The following is a 15330-nucleotide window of genomic DNA, read 5'->3' on the forward strand; positions in this document are numbered from 1 at the left end:
TCTTCCAAATGCAGCTGATCAGTGAGAGCTAGGGCAGTGCTAACCAACCGTGTTTCTGGAGATCTATTGTCCTGTAGGTTTTCACTCCAACCCTGACAAAGCACTCCTCATTCAACAGCTAGAGGTCTTTGTTGAGCTGCTAATTAGTAGAGTCAGGTATGCCAAATTAGGGTTGAAATGAAAACCTATGGGATGGTAGATCTCCAGGAACAGGGTTGGTTACCTCCGAGCAAGGGTGAGACCTCAAACTAAATGGACATGCACCATCTCCGTCATTTACTTGTTTTTAATAACTCATTTATAATCACATTGCTCTTCACAGGAAAAAAAAAAAAGACAGGAGTCGCCTAATTCTGAGCCAGGTTGAATAAGCAGTACTTCATGCAAGTTTGCATGGGGTTGGAGGCAGGAGATGGTGCAGAGGGTTTTGAAATTTGCAGCCTTTCCACCGTTGCCCCCAGGTCTTCCATTCTGGCCAGCCTAGATTAAAAATCATTGAGCAGTAATTTGCCTACTGAATCCACCCTGAAGGTGTGGATTATGGAGTATGACCAGGGGGTGGTGCTGTTGTCAAGTGGTGAGCTTCTGTGACGCATGAACAGACCTTACAACCTGGAATCATAAAGTGACCTTCATAAATCATTTTGTGGAATTATGAATCGGATATTGGTCGAGTTTACTTTTTTCCCCCTTCTTAAATCCTCCATCAGCAGCTTTCAATTTGCACTGTTGGCAGGTATCATCACAAGCCTTTTAGCTAAGCAGGAAATATGACTGGCACTGGGTAGAGCTTAGATATGTAATCATGAAGCTTGCAGGTATAGCCTCGGCCTACTAGAACTCAAAAGAACATGCTAACCTTACTTAGATTATCTTTGGAAAATATCACTACACCCGATAACCGATAATCCTTAATGTAGCATAAATATGTTGCCTCCAGTTAATCAAAAGGACACTGAATTTGTAATTGCAAGAGCATGTTTTAAAATTATTATTCACGTGAAGATATATCACCCAGAGAAGCAGAGCTAACTGTTTGGAAAAACTGTTTCTCTGACCAAGGGGCACCAGAGTCGTACTTATACTTGAGTCACAATTACAGATTGGGAATAGGACTTTTAAAGAATATATAAGCTATGCAACATAAATCCACTGATTGTTCAGCGCCTAGATGAATAACTGTTAAGATGGCACAGATACATCACTGCAGAGGCTAACGAGAGCAAATGACAAAAAGTTTAAACATTTTTTAACTAGTCAAATAATTTACTTTTTCTGACATTTTTGATTAAGCCTTGAGCTACAGCTGAAGACCCCACTTGATGGAAATGCTTTAATATGGTCACAAAGGAGTGAGCCAGCATCAGTGTTTAAGCTGCATAGAAAATGAAGCCAGAATAAAACCAGCACAGATCTGCACTCATCCTCCAGGGAAGCTGCCCACCTTTTTAACAGGAAGAGTGGTCTTTCTGTCCAAGGGTAGCCATGGATACGCAAGCGGTCCAGGGGAAATATGAGAAATGCTGTTTTCATTCAGAAGACACAAAATATCTTGTAATCTTTGGGTCTTGTCTTTCAAAGGATGAACATCAATGACAAGTGACCTGCCATAGAATTTGATAAATTATATCCCCTGAAGATTGAAACCATTTTAATGTAGATTCAAAAACCCAGTGCAAGCAAGATGACCATTTTTGTTCAGTAATTCAAAAAATAGTTTAGATGACATTGCACAGTGTGGTATTGAGAGTGTATCCTGTATCTTAATGCACTTGTTTGATCGATCAGGGCATTTTGCGATGGGGTGGGCTGCGGCCACCAAGGGGGTATCCTGCCGGGTCTTCATAAATGCTCACCTAGGTAGTTCTGGGCCACCTACTTCACCTAGTCTCATGACGTAAAAGGCTACTGGCATTTGATGATACACTTCCCTGTTTTCACAATTATCACATGACTTTAATATGCAAACACCTGTATGGTCTCTTGCGTTATAAATAATAGATTCATAAATGAACTATCCTCAGAGCTGATACACCGATTGGTCACTTAACTGATGGCATGCAAATTAGGAAACGGGGCTTCTGACGTTGTCCCTTTAAATGCAAATCCAGTTTGTGTTGAGGATTTATGGTTACGTCATTTCCTGTAAGGAATTCTGTCTCCCGGAGTTCTTTTTTAGCTTCTAAGATTGTATTATCCGAGAGGACCAAATTTCATCATAGGCCACTTGAAATGGGGGACGTAGTGAACTCACTTGTTTTCTAAATGTTGCCAATTCATGGTTCAGTCGCTGGAATATCGTACAGTCTCTTCCCTTTTGTAAGGTCGGCTTTGTCTCGGGAGCTTGGATCTACAAGTGGAAGTCGCCGACAGTCCGCTCGGTGCGTGTCGGAGTTCTTTCATCTGTTGCTTCAGCATCGCGACAGAGGTAAAAACCTGTTGCTGTGGCGCAATGTGCACATTATTGTTTGAGACCATTTTTGTTTAGTGAAATTTTAAAAGAAGCAGTACCGTTTCATGTGTCATAAAGTAGTTGTGCTGCATGTCTTGCTAGTTTGTGAGTTGCTGAAATTATCAAGGGAAACTCATTTATTAGCAGGCTATAGGATATAACCTAGATTTCCAACCAAAAAGTCCTATGTGGTTAATTACAGTTCTAAATTCCTGTCTTATTCCATATGCCATCTAACTTATTTAGCGGCTTCAAAATCTTATTCAGTTAAATTGGCGAAAAACGAATTTGCACTGGCATAATTTACGGCGGTTGTGTTTCCAAGCCAGTAGCCTACGCTAGTTATCATACCTCGACAAGAACAACGCGAAACGGTTATAACATCTAAGCGAGCAAGCATTTATTTCTTGCGATGTTTGGACGAAAGTTGTAATATATCGATAGTGATTGTTTTTGGAAAAGAAAATATAAAAAATTGAATTTGGGAAAGAAAAGGTTACTGTGGTTTCTAAAATTTTGACGGAACTTGTGAACACTCGAACGCAACCATCCGTTTTTTCCCCATTGCCTCGAGACACCTGCTTAAACTGCAAGTATTCATGAATAAGCCCTGAATTGCGCCATAGGAGGTATTCATACTAGCCCACTTAACAGCATTGGACCTGTATTAATTTTTGTTAGAATGTAAATTATTTCCACCGCACTATCAGTTATAAGGCCACCGTTTCAGCATAGGGGTTTTCCTGCTCGGTGAAGTGAGCTGACCTGGGAACAGTCTTGGGTCTTTCACGTAACTGCTGCGGTTAGGATTAAGGGTGGAGGGGCTAATCCTGGATCGGTTCTAGGAGTTGGAGGGGCAGGACTTTAGGCCCCAGTATATGAAGACCACTCTGTTGATTTAATGCTCTGTTCATCTTTTGAAATAAGTGTTTAGTATCATATATTATCTGAAGCAATGTTTTATGTCTGCCTGCACAGTCCCAAGAGATACTCCCACCGTGTCTACAGGAGCCGGAGCTAGATAAACTCCGCCAGACCAGAATGCTTAATTAGAAAAAAATAATTGGATACATTTGTCCTTGATTTTTTAATTTATTTTTAAATTTTTATGTTTACCGAAAAGTAGGGCAGAACAAAAAAAAAAAAACTTGTATAAACAAGGATTTTCCTCATCACTGGGGGTACTTTCACCAAAATCTATAAAAAATAAATAACAGCAACATCCCCCCATATGTATATCGAAATGCATAGAACCTATACAGTACATAAATATGGTTTTCAACATGCAGACGTTCGGCAGAACTGGTTTTTATCTCAGGTTCACTCCCAGTAGCCAGACCTGTTGCTTTTTATTCAGGAATTGTCAAATTGATCTTCCTAGAGCCTTTAGGCTGTACGAAAGATTGCAAACCAAGACAAGACTGTCTTATGCCATATTTCTTAATGACTAATAGCCTACATCTCATGTTTATCTGTAATAAAATGACAGAAGACAAAATGGCCTAAAATTACGCAGATTATCTCTGCCATTGAGTTATATGTTTGAGTATCTACTGATGGGATATAATTAGCATGCATTTTAACAGCAAGTCTCCAAATAAGGTAAATGTTATATAGCCTTTCCATTTTGCACTCACTTTTATTTGTGTACTTCTAGTGGCTAGATAGAGGGGCTACCACCAGGTATTTTGTTAAGGTATATTTAAATAAATTGAACTGGCACCATGTTGGTTTCTGTAAGTGTGTTCAGGCTAGCCGCAGGGCTGTGCGATTGGATGCTAGCTGTAAAAAGCCAGTGTCCCGGTGCCTGACGCACGCGCGTGCACTCGCAGGTAGGCCCCTGTAGGCCGCGGCCATGCTGAGTTTCCTTCGGCGGACGCTGGGCCGGCGGTCCATCCGCAAGCAGACGGACAAGGCCCGCCTCCGCGAGGCCCAGAGAGCCTCCACGCACATCCCGGCCGCCGGCGACGCCAAGTCCGTCATCACCTGCCGCGTGTCGCTGCTCGACGGCACCGACGTCAGCGTGGACCTGCCGGTAAGGCTCCGCGAAGCGCCGCCAGGCCGCCTGGTCCTCCATCGCTGCTGATGAAGTGTGTGTGTGTGTGTGTGTGGGGGGGGCGGTGTCTGTCAGTTACTCAATGATCCGCACTTAAGTTTAACTGAGAATGGTCTGTGAACACTGCTGAGGCCTTGTGTAAATCGTCAGTGGTTCTGCCTCCTTATGCAGATGCAATAGGATGCCATGTATTTTTGGAAAATGTATTCCACAGCAGTGTAATATCGTGGTATCTGAGAGCGGTATTTGTGTTATCATCTATATGTTGTGGAGAGTTGCAGTATATCAATAGAGTATATTTTTGGTATATTTTCAAATGCAGTCCATTTCTGCCTGGACCATGCTACAAGGTAATACATTTCTACAGTGCCATGTGGTTTATCAGGTTTTGTTGGTGACTGTCCCTTTGTAAACATGTGTATTGTGAGGGCTCGTATGCATTCTGTAATTACTAGGAGGTGACCCTCATTGTTTGAGAGTGTCTCTATCAGGGGACTGCTGGGTCAAGGAGATATTGCTGTTGTTTCAGGTGTAGAAGGGGGGGGGGGCGCTGTGTGTGCTCAGGGTTTAATGAATGACAGTGCGGGGGCCCCCTCGCTGCCCAGGCTCCGCTCGGATAGGAGAGGCGGGGGGGGCGTTGACTGAGTCAGCTCGAAGGTGCGTCGCTGCGCGCGGCGGTCAGCGCTAATCCCGTGATCCTTCAGCAGCCTTCCTGGTCACATGGGCTCAGGGGGTGAATGGAGCCAATCATGGGTGACTCCCACCGTGCCTCAGTAACGTCTCCTTCGGCTAGGCCTGTACTCCCACTCACGGCCATTCAGACTCCTGGCCCTCAGACCTGGAACTCCTGATATATAAGGAATGTTCCAGACTGACAAAAGTGGCGTGTGACGCACTTCAGCCCTGCTGCTGTAAAGAGGAGTATATTGGTGCTCTCCTGCCAGGATACTTTCAGGTAAGTCACAGGATAAGTGACTTACCTGAAAGATCTGTAGAGCTGAAGCATGGAGAGTTACTCTCAGCACATTTTATGAACAACATGTGGCCTGAAGTCTTATGAGCATTTTGTAGCCTTTTCTACATTATGTGCTGCTTGCATTCAATGTCCTTATTGCCATGGTTTCGCCAAATCAAATGTTACAGTGTTCAAAAGTAAAACTGCCTTTTTTGCTTTATGCTGTTAGAACTTCCAGAATTCTAGGATCTGGCCCACCCTTAAGAGAATGTGCGAATTGCACATAGGCACAGTGTAAACATTCGCTTCAGTGTGTCAGAGTTTCAGAGGGGTTCATATCGTAATTGGCTCCGATCCGTGTTTGGAATGTCGGTCTGCTCTCACCTGAAGGAGTGTGTGGATTTCTTTGTTTGTTTAAAGATTCTGTCCGATCCCTTTGCCGATGAACCGAACATCCGTTAAGCACTCGTTGAACTCAGGAGAAGTTGAGATGAGGATATGTCGACTAATAGCCCATTTCCTCAAAGGTGTCAGGCCAGAGAGCGGATACAAGCAAAACGCTGTTATTTATTGCAAAAATAAAAGCCTCAAAATGAGAACAGGCTCATTATGGGTTTACAAGCTGGCCTTGTAAGATTGCAGCGGTGCTTATGGTCACGTTCAGCGCTGGTCCTCGTGTGAGGTTGATAACCACAGCTTGGTTCCACAGGCAGTCTGAATCCTTAGTGTTCATTAAAATGCAGGCTGTGGTTTAATACGATTGTTGCCTCTGTCAATGGTTCAAAGTGCGATGAAACCATGTAAAGCTCTTTCAAGTATCGTTATCCCAAGTGCAATGTGACGGAATACGATGAATGGAATTTTCTCATCAAGAAAATTAGTAATGTAGATATCGTCTACAGAATTCTTAGCCTGTAACCAACTTGCTCTAAGTTTGTGTGTTCATCGCAGATAAGGTTCACTGCAAATCGAGTTGCAGTGCAGGGCTACGTATTTAGCAAGAAACTAGTTGATTCTTTTTCAATGTATGATGGCCTAGGAATGTCAGATTTCAAAGGGTGGTATTATTTGTTTGACTATTTTTGGGGCATAATGTAAGCCAATCTCGGAAATTGTTTGAGAGACCGGAATCGTTGCTTAGTATTGTTCAGATCATTCACCGTGTCAGTGAATTGTCCAGTGTTGTTTCAAAAGACTGGATGTTGTTGTAGCTTATTTGTGGAAAATAAACACTGGAGTAACTGATAGCCAGCGTATAGCTGCAGCCGTGGTGGTGAGCACACTTCTGTCTGACCAGCTGTTGTGAGGGAGGTGCGGAGCTCCCACAATGCCGTCTGTCACTCAAGGGCACCCGAGTGGAGATAAAGGGGGGCATTAGCATTCAGCAGGAGCAGCGAAGGCTGCCCCGCCCCCCCGTGACTCTCCGGCTGAAGGAATGTGCCTCGGCGCTGGGGGGGCCAATCCTGGGCCTGGCCTGCTGGGACCCCTGTCCAACGGCGCTGGTCCGAGGGCCGGGAGTCCCCCGGCGCACACAATGGCCGCTTTGTGTGTGTGCCGTTCCAGGCCGGACGCCCGCCTGTGCCGTGCCAACTCCAGAGGCCTGTGTGAGAGATCGGCAGTGCCCAGCTCCCCTCTCCCTCCGCTGGGGCTGCCCCTCGCCTTCACCCTTTAAGATGGAGGCCTCTGTTTCGCAGCTCTGTGCTGCTCTGCTGTGTTTCTAACTCTGCTCTGCTGTGTTGTGGCCGCGCTCCCTTTGTGCGTTAACGCCACTCCGCTGTGTTATGGCCGTTCTGTTGTGTGTTAACGCCGCTCTGTTGTCTTAAGGCAGCTCTGCTGTGTTAATGGTGCTCCGCTGTGTTAAGGCAGCTCCGCTGTGTGTTAAGGCCTCTCTGCAGTGTTAACGCCGCTCTGCTCGTTGGCCCTATGTGCCCATTGTTTTGGGCCCCGTGAGTTTAGTTTTGCACTGCAGGACTGTCATTAGTCTGCGGTAGTGACTGACTTTATAGTGACTCAGATCACCATTGAAAACGCAGTCAGGATAACTGTGAAAAATGCGCAGGAACTGACTGGTCTCTAACTGCGGTTGATAGCTGAGCTGTGATAAGCTTTTTGCAGTGTTTGTATCAAAATGTTTCCTGGATGCTATCCTCAACTCCTGTATAACGCTGCTACATAATATTTTTCAAATCTCATAAGATCTGTCTCATAAGATCTGTCTCATAAGATCTGTCTGAGCCGGTGCCGTCTCCGCGTCTTGCACCCGTTTCAGTCCCACGGTCCCAGACAGCCTGTGAACTTTGGCGGCTGTGTTCCCACGTTCGGCGGCTGGGTTCTGCTGACGCGCTTGGCGGGGAAATGCTAATGGCACGTACGCCCCAGCTTGAAGTGGCAGCATGTTGACATCTGCTCTCCGAGGACTGCAAGGACTGTGCATCACTGTCAGGAGCTGTGTGTGTGTGTGTGTGTGTGTGTGTGTGTGTGTGCGCGCGCTAACGTGTGTTTGTGTGAGAGACAGACAGAGAAAGAGTGTGTGTTCGCACGTGTGTGTGTCTATGAGACTGTGTGTGTGTGTGAGAGAGACAGACAGAGAGAGAGTGTGTGTGTGTGTGTGTGTGTGTGTGTGAGAGACCGACCGAGAAAGTGTGTGTGCGTGTGTATGAGACTGTGTGTATGTGTTTGTTTATGACAGAGAGAAATGGTGTGTGTGTGAGAGAGAGAGACAGAGAGAGCAAGAGTGTGTGTTTGTGTGTAACGGAGAGAGAGTATGCGAGTGTGTGTGTTTGTGTGTAACAGAGAGAGAGTGTGTGTGTGTGTGTGTGAGCTGCCTTTGTGTCTGAGACAGGGAAAACGGCTCAGCTGATCTGCTGCAAGAACATTCTAATCAACATTCTGCTTCGGTTGCCAAAAAAAGGACTTTTAAAGAAAAGCCAGAAAAAATTATAAATTGGTGCCAATGCAGTGCAATTTTAAGTTAACTGAGCCCTGAATGAAAATGATTTAGCCTGGTAACAGACATAGCTTGTGTTGAAAATGCATATTTTAGCTTAAACAGATTTTATGCATTGTTATTAGTATTGTGGCCATTCCCTTAAGTGCCTTTGCAGTGCAGTGGACCTCGCGAAACGTGCAGCAGATGGTAGAGACGAGCCAGCTGGTGAAACCGCAGGCTTGCTCCTGCTTTGTCATGCGTTCGCCCAGGAAAGGGTTAATTCCTTTGTTCGGTGAGCGAGCGCGCGCACACACACACACACCGAGCTCCAGAACGGAGCCGGGTGCCGTGTCGCCGGTCACGTGGGCCCCGCCGCTGAGGCCCTGCTCTCGGTCGCCATGGCAACGGCGGAGCGGCCCTTCACCGAGTTGGGCGTATTGTTGCGGGGGGGAAAAAAAGCCCCTCTGGTCTCGTCCGGGACGCGCGCTGACTGGTACAGCTTTCTTGGGAGAGGACAGGGGGTTCTGCTAAGAGGGAGCTTTTGGCCGCCCTCTAAGGAATCCGGGTTTGGTCGTTGTTGCTGGAAAAGGGCGTCTTCGGATTCAAGTAGCTGAGGCAAGCGAGGGGGTTTTGAGTGGCGCAGTGATATTGATGAATTAGTGTGACGGCATGATTTGGTAATGGTATATTGGCATGGTGTTAATTCTGTCATGTGAAAGTATAGAAATCGAGAGACATAGGTTTTGTTGTGTAGCGATCATTGAGTAGCGACACAGACAGTACATGGAACAAACAAGTCAGTTCCCCCCTCGACTTCCACCTCTTTGTGCCTGTCAGTGGATTCCCACACAGGGTTTTATTCTGAATACACCTGTTAATCTTCAGTCCTGTCAGAAGGAAAAAAAAGCTTTATTGTGAAAAGGCCAAGAGTTCTGGCCCCCGCTGAATTAATGGGTGTGCTCCTCCCATCTGTGATTGGCAGCAGTAGGTCACATGGGGCGACTGGAGTAATCAGATGCAAATAAGCATAATGTGTGAATGCAAATGCAGTGATCTGCATGACGGATACAGGCCACGCCCCCTTGGAATCCTCTTCTGCGGGATGGCCATGTAGGGTGATCTGCATCACACTGGAGTCATCTCAGTGGGAAAGTTACTTTGTTCTATGAAGATGACCTGTTGAAAAAGAGATTTCTCTGAGTGCATTTGTTGTCTGTTCATAGAAAGCACTTGCTGGCCCTTGATTGGTTCAGATGCTGTCCTGACGTTAAAATGCATGACAGGTTTGATTCATAAATTATCTCTCAGAAAGGAAAATGACAGTCATTTCATCCATTGCTTTAGTTTTGTCAATATAATTAGTTTATTATTGGGCAGTAGTTTTTAAAATATCATTGGTAATATATCCTACACACAATCTTGACCTTTTCTTAACATTCACTTATTACAGCCTGTGGTACTATGATATTGCATGGAGTACCTGTGGTGTGCCATGGTGCACCTGTGGTATATGATGGTGTATCTGTGGTTCTGTGGAACACCTGTGGGTTAATATGTTGTACTATAGTGTTCCTGTGACATACAGCGATGTATCTGTGGTATATGGTGGTGTATCTGTGGTTCTGTGGAACACCTGTGGGGTACTAGGCCTATGTTGTACTATAGTGTTCCTGTGACATACAACGATGTATCTGTGGTATATGGTGGTGTATCTGTGGTAATCTGGAGTACCTGTGGTGTTCTATGGTGTAGCTGTGGTATATGATGGTGTGACTGTGGTATATGATGGTGTACCTGTGGTATTGCAGTGGCATATGATGGTGTATCTGTGGTATATGATGAGAGCTGAAGCTCCACCCAGGCCTGTTTCTGTGGTCTGCTGTGCATCTGAAGGAATACATGTAGCTCATAACTTTTCCTTCTCTCTCCATTTTACCTATAGAAAAAAGCCAAAGGTGAGGAGCTCTTCGACCAGATCATGTATCACTTGGACATCGTGGAGAAGGACTACTTTGGACTGCGGTTCATGGACTCTGCACAAGTTCCGGTAAGAATACATCTGTGTGTAGCACTACACCGCTCTTCCACCAGCTTGCCCTCCACATTGTCCCAGGTGTCATTCCGGAATGTCCCATCAAAGCTGCGCTCAGGTCTGGTGACTGAGGACACAACAGGAATGACAACAGCGCCATGCTCCTGAAAGCACTGGGCGACTGCTTTTGCACTTGGGTAGGGCCACTGCCTTCTTGAAAGACACCCCTCTCTGGAAGAAATAAGGGCTTTAAAATGTGGTGAAGATGGCCACTATTAAGTCAAGATTGACATCAGCCTGCCTTATATGCTACCCAAACCACAGTGGGAAAATGCACCTCGCAGCATTGTGGGATCACCTGAACCCTTCTCTGTTTTTGTTGCTTACTTGTATATGTGCTCAGAATCTTTATGGAATTATGACACTGAATGTACCTGCAACGCCTTTTTTTCCTGTTGGTGTATCAGAGCAGTATTTCTATTCTGATGATACCATTTTAGATTCAGATGAATTTTTCGTTTCGGTTTTTTTTTTTGTTGAACAAACCATTTTGGTACCCAGCTGAGATCCCTGGTTTTTATCTCACGTCTTGTGTTGAGGGAAAGTTGGCAGTATTGAGGGGTCTCTAAGAAAAAGTGGCAGTTAAGTGGGAAAATGGCATTGTGCATCAGTGCTGATGGGAGTTGAAGTCCAGAGCTGGGTTTAAACGAATAAAAGAATTGAGCTGGACTATCAGACTTTATCCCCCGTCAGCGTCTCTGAGGAACACCACAGAACTTGCGTCTTGCGTGACTTGGATCCGCGCGGGCGTTCGTTGTAGGTGACCCTGGCCGCAGGTGCCTTGCATGGGCTTTGGGTTCCTAACCCAGTACTTGCGTTTGGTGGGGCGCCGTTGTAGATCATTCTAAGCGGTGCCCCCCCACAGCTGCAGAAAAGCCCTGGTGAATGCAGCGGGCTTCCAGAGGAGCGAGGGAGGGCCCAAGAGAGGAATGTGGGGGAGAGGAAGAGTGAAAACAGCGCCGCTAAAACATTCTGCCCTTGTGCAGCGGCGGTGCCCCTCCCCCCTCCCCCACCATATTGTTCATGCCTCACAGAGTCTGGCCTCCCAGCCCAGCCCTGGAAGAAAAGAACTTTCTGGCGCACGCTCACGACGGACACTTTGTTTGCTCAGTTTGTTCTGGTCATTCGCTCTGTTGAGTGTTCAGAGCTGAGATTCTCTGAACACTGAACAATTGTTTTCTTGTTGTTTTTTTTTTCCTTTGTGAATTCAAGAGCAGTGTTAATATGTGCAACTCATTTCATTTTAATAATCGTACATTCCATTTTTAAAACTCCATGGTTGATTGGTGTCTTGTAAGAATACAGTGTTATTGAGAAGGGCCCCCACTGCTGGTTAATCATTGGCAACTCATTTAAGTAAGCTTGAAAAATGGCCATTGTGCAAGTAATTAAAATCTTTGTGACGCTTGTCACCCCTTCTCATTTTGACCTTTAAATGCATTTTCCGAGAAGTTTATTTAAGGACCCCATTTTTAAAGATCTCTCCCTCCCTCCCTCCCTCTCCTCTCTCCTTTACAGCATTGGCTGGACATTACGAAGAGTATCAAAAAACAAGTCAAAAGTAAGTCCTTTCTGTTCCAGCTGTGGCCGGTGGCTCCATAGGGGTATACGCAATAGGGAAGGGAGGGTTCAGTCGGTTAGGGGTCTGCGTTTCATCGCTCTACAGCAACCCCTGCTGGTCGATTGGGCGCCCGTGGACCGCACGTCAAAGCCGCATATGAAAGGTCCTTCTCAGTCTCCTCTCTCCTTGCGAGCTTGGCTGTAGTCTGCGCTGTGACAAGCAGCAGCTGGCGGTACCGTACGAACCGTGGTTGCCTACGCTCTCCCGAATCGGCAGTTGGGCTCGCGCTCGAGCGTAGCTGCGGTCCCAGGTCGAACATTCCAGCTCCTGTGCGACCAAATTTGTTGGGCGCCAGAAAGTCCTTTCTGTTGCCATACAGTTTTTTAACATCATGTTTTTGCAAATGCAATATCAATGAAGCTTACTGTAACAAAGTACCATTATTGTAACTTTGTGCTGAGCTCCGTAACATTGACAGCAAGTACTGTTCTTTCAGTTACTCTTAGTACTGCTCTGTCAATAACTCTGTAACTGCTGATCTGTCAGTAACCTCGTCAGTAAACGCTGCTCCGTCAGTAACCGCTGCTCTCTCCTGCTGCAGTCGGTCCTCCCTACTGCCTCCATATGAGGGTGAAGTTCTATTCCTCAGAGCCCAATAACCTTCATGAGGAACTAACCAGGTGAGTGCTCTATACCTGTATACCTAGGCAAATGCCCCACCTTTACCCTGTTCTGTTCATCTGTCCATAACTAGTGGAAATAGTCCTATTTATTGGATTTACTGCTGGAATTGTATAGATGAGTTTATAAACATTGGAGAGTTTGCACACAACTCTGAGGCAGAGACAGTTGGAACGGGACCACAAGTATAGGTTTAAACCTCTACTTCTGTATCGATTATTTTACCATCATTAAGATTTGTATAAAGCCAGTGTTTTTCTTGACGGGAGATAAAATTGAAGATATGTCACCAGTTACAATTATGACTATGAATGCAGCTACGTGGCATTTTTTATATGATTGAATAGCCATATCCAATCTTTCAAGATATAGCCTAGAATCTGCTAAACCACTATGGATATCGCAGCTGAAGTTACATAGACTCTGTGTGATCTTTTACCCCCCCCCCCCCTCCACATCTGTGTGCGCATATTCAGTGTGATGTTGCAAATAAACAAATCTATTGAGACTCGCTAAGAAAGCCACCTGCTTTGTGCATTGTATGTTATTCTGTATTTTCTCCTCCACAGATACCTTTTTGTGTTACAACTAAAGCAAGATATTCTCAGTGGAAAGTAAGTACACCAGTTTTGGTTTTATATGTAATGTTTTTCAAAATATGCATGCTGTTAAGATTACTAAATGGCTATGCTTTTAAGGTTGGCTGGACTGTGATGCTTTTTTATGGATATATTTTATGGATTGGTGTCCAGAGTGTGGGCGTGGTCTCTTTTACATTAAGTGGCTTATAGATGCTGATAAGGCTGGGATGGAATCATTTATTTCCATCCTTAAGGTAGGTTTTAAAAATGTGAGTATCAATTTTCCAATGCGAGGGATTAGCACAGTCAGGCAATCCCAGGGAGCGATCTCTTCATTATTGTTCCCCCTGTCTGTTGCAGGTTTTTACGACAGGTGTGTATAGCAAAGCTGTCCCAGTGATCACTCCACTTCTCCCATAGCTTTAAAGGAATATAGGAAACTGTCCAGGGCACAAAGTCAGTGTTTCCGGTGGCATTTCTGCATAGAGATTTCAGTGTGCAGAATGGATTGCCAGGTTATGTAGTTGAGGCAGAGACTCTCGGAGGTGTTCAGATCCAGGTTTAGTACAGCGATGGTTATTCTGCAGTATGTAGGTAAAAGGTGAACACAGATGGGCTGAATGCCCTGTTCTTTTTTTCAGTCCATTTTGGGACCCCATGAGGAAGTGCAGCACTATGCTCTATGTCCACGTTCAAAGTGCAGCGTGAATTACCGCCCGCTTTCTCTCCTTAATGCAGGTTGGAGTGTCCGTTTGACACAGCGGTGGAGCTGGCAGCCTTCTCCTTGCAGGGTAAGTTCCCAACACCACCCCCCCACCTCCCACTCCACACTCTCACCTGGGGTCCAGTAATCCGTCAGAATGCAAAGATTCAAATGTCCCTGGTCTCGTTTTGGGCTATCAGGACCTGAGAGGAAGAGCGTCCATAGAAACCTTCACAGCTGGGGCTGAGTGTGAACAATGCAGGAGAACTTCCAGGAAGGGCTGTCTCACCCCCTACAAACACAAACAGTAGCTAGCTCTGGTGCCTTCAGAACATAATATTCACAGCTAAAGCCAGCACAGTGTTCGGCAGGGCGGTGCTCGATGCGGAAATTGCCCTCTCCAAGTCAGATTGCTCTGAATGGATGGAGTAGTACCAGGTTTTTTTTTTTCCCAGCATGCTTTGGTTGAGCGCAGTGTACACTGGCAGCTCATTACCCAGGGCCTCACAGCCACTCTAATCCAGCCTTGCCTCCAGCTGAGCTGCTGTATAAATCGCCCACTGCAGCAAACTGCCGCTCTCGCTTCTCAACGCAGCCTTTCCTCCTCCTAAATAGTGCTTCTGCTTTATTATAAGTTGCTTATATTAAGCAGTGCGTGGTGTCACCCAGTCTTGGGTTTCAAGTCCATTGTGTGTCCTATGTGTTAGTGTGCTTAATGGATATTCGAGCTGCTCTTATTATCATTCCGGTCCTTTCTGGGCCGGGACCTAAAAGGACGAAAAGCAACAGTGTGTGACGCTGGTGGTTAGCGGAGCGTGCTCAGTAGAGCCCCAGGCCAGGATAATCCCCAGGGCAGGATTTGATATGTTGACCCGGAGGTGAGCTTTATCTACTTAGTCACTGACACCCTGACATCGTCTCACCACAGTCTCACTCTGCACCCTATCATCTTACCTTCTGCCAAAGCGCAGCCACGCTCTGCTAAAGGGCACCTTTCTCTATTCGCCGAAGATAAACCCTGAACTCTTAGTCCCGAGTCACCGTTTAAAAGGGGTGAATCTGGATACTGGTGGGACCCATTTGGGCCCAGATCAGCTGGGCACCCTTGAGTGACCACAGCATATTCTTCAGATACCAACTGCTGACCAGTAGTCAGATCAGCACTACCTTCCGTGCAGTATGCTTTGTGGCTCAGCCAGGAAAGTGATCACTGGTTATTGTGTAACATGTGGTTGCTGATGTATTAGGATGTTCACACTCTTCTGCTCTGCCCCCTGCAGAATGGTAACTGGCATAGCAAGAGAATGCAGTGAATTAGGC

At 45.9% G+C, this 15330-nt stretch overlaps 1 protein-coding gene across 2 annotated transcripts in view; it reads left to right on the forward strand.

Annotated features, from left to right (window-relative positions):
* The first annotated feature begins 2127 nt into the window (after window positions 1-2127).
* epb41l5 (erythrocyte membrane protein band 4.1 like 5) overlaps window positions 2128-15330 on the forward strand; it is a 41769-nt gene continuing 28566 nt past the window's right edge. For both annotated transcript variants that reach the window (XM_064326728.1, XM_064326729.1), the window contains exons 1-7: window positions 2128-2428; window positions 4285-4487; window positions 10335-10439; window positions 12003-12045; window positions 12647-12725; window positions 13296-13340; window positions 14046-14098. In XM_064326728.1, the coding sequence (XP_064182798.1) occupies window positions 4308-4487; window positions 10335-10439; window positions 12003-12045; window positions 12647-12725; window positions 13296-13340; window positions 14046-14098 (505 nt within the window). In that variant the 5' untranslated portion in view covers window positions 2128-2428; window positions 4285-4307. The remainder of the gene's footprint in view (window positions 2429-4284; window positions 4488-10334; window positions 10440-12002; window positions 12046-12646; window positions 12726-13295; window positions 13341-14045; window positions 14099-15330) is intronic.

Source organism: Anguilla rostrata, chromosome 3, assembly GCF_018555375.3.
Source record: "Anguilla rostrata isolate EN2019 chromosome 3, ASM1855537v3, whole genome shotgun sequence".
In the NCBI taxonomy this organism is placed as follows: Eukaryota; Metazoa; Chordata; class Actinopteri; order Anguilliformes; family Anguillidae; genus Anguilla; species Anguilla rostrata.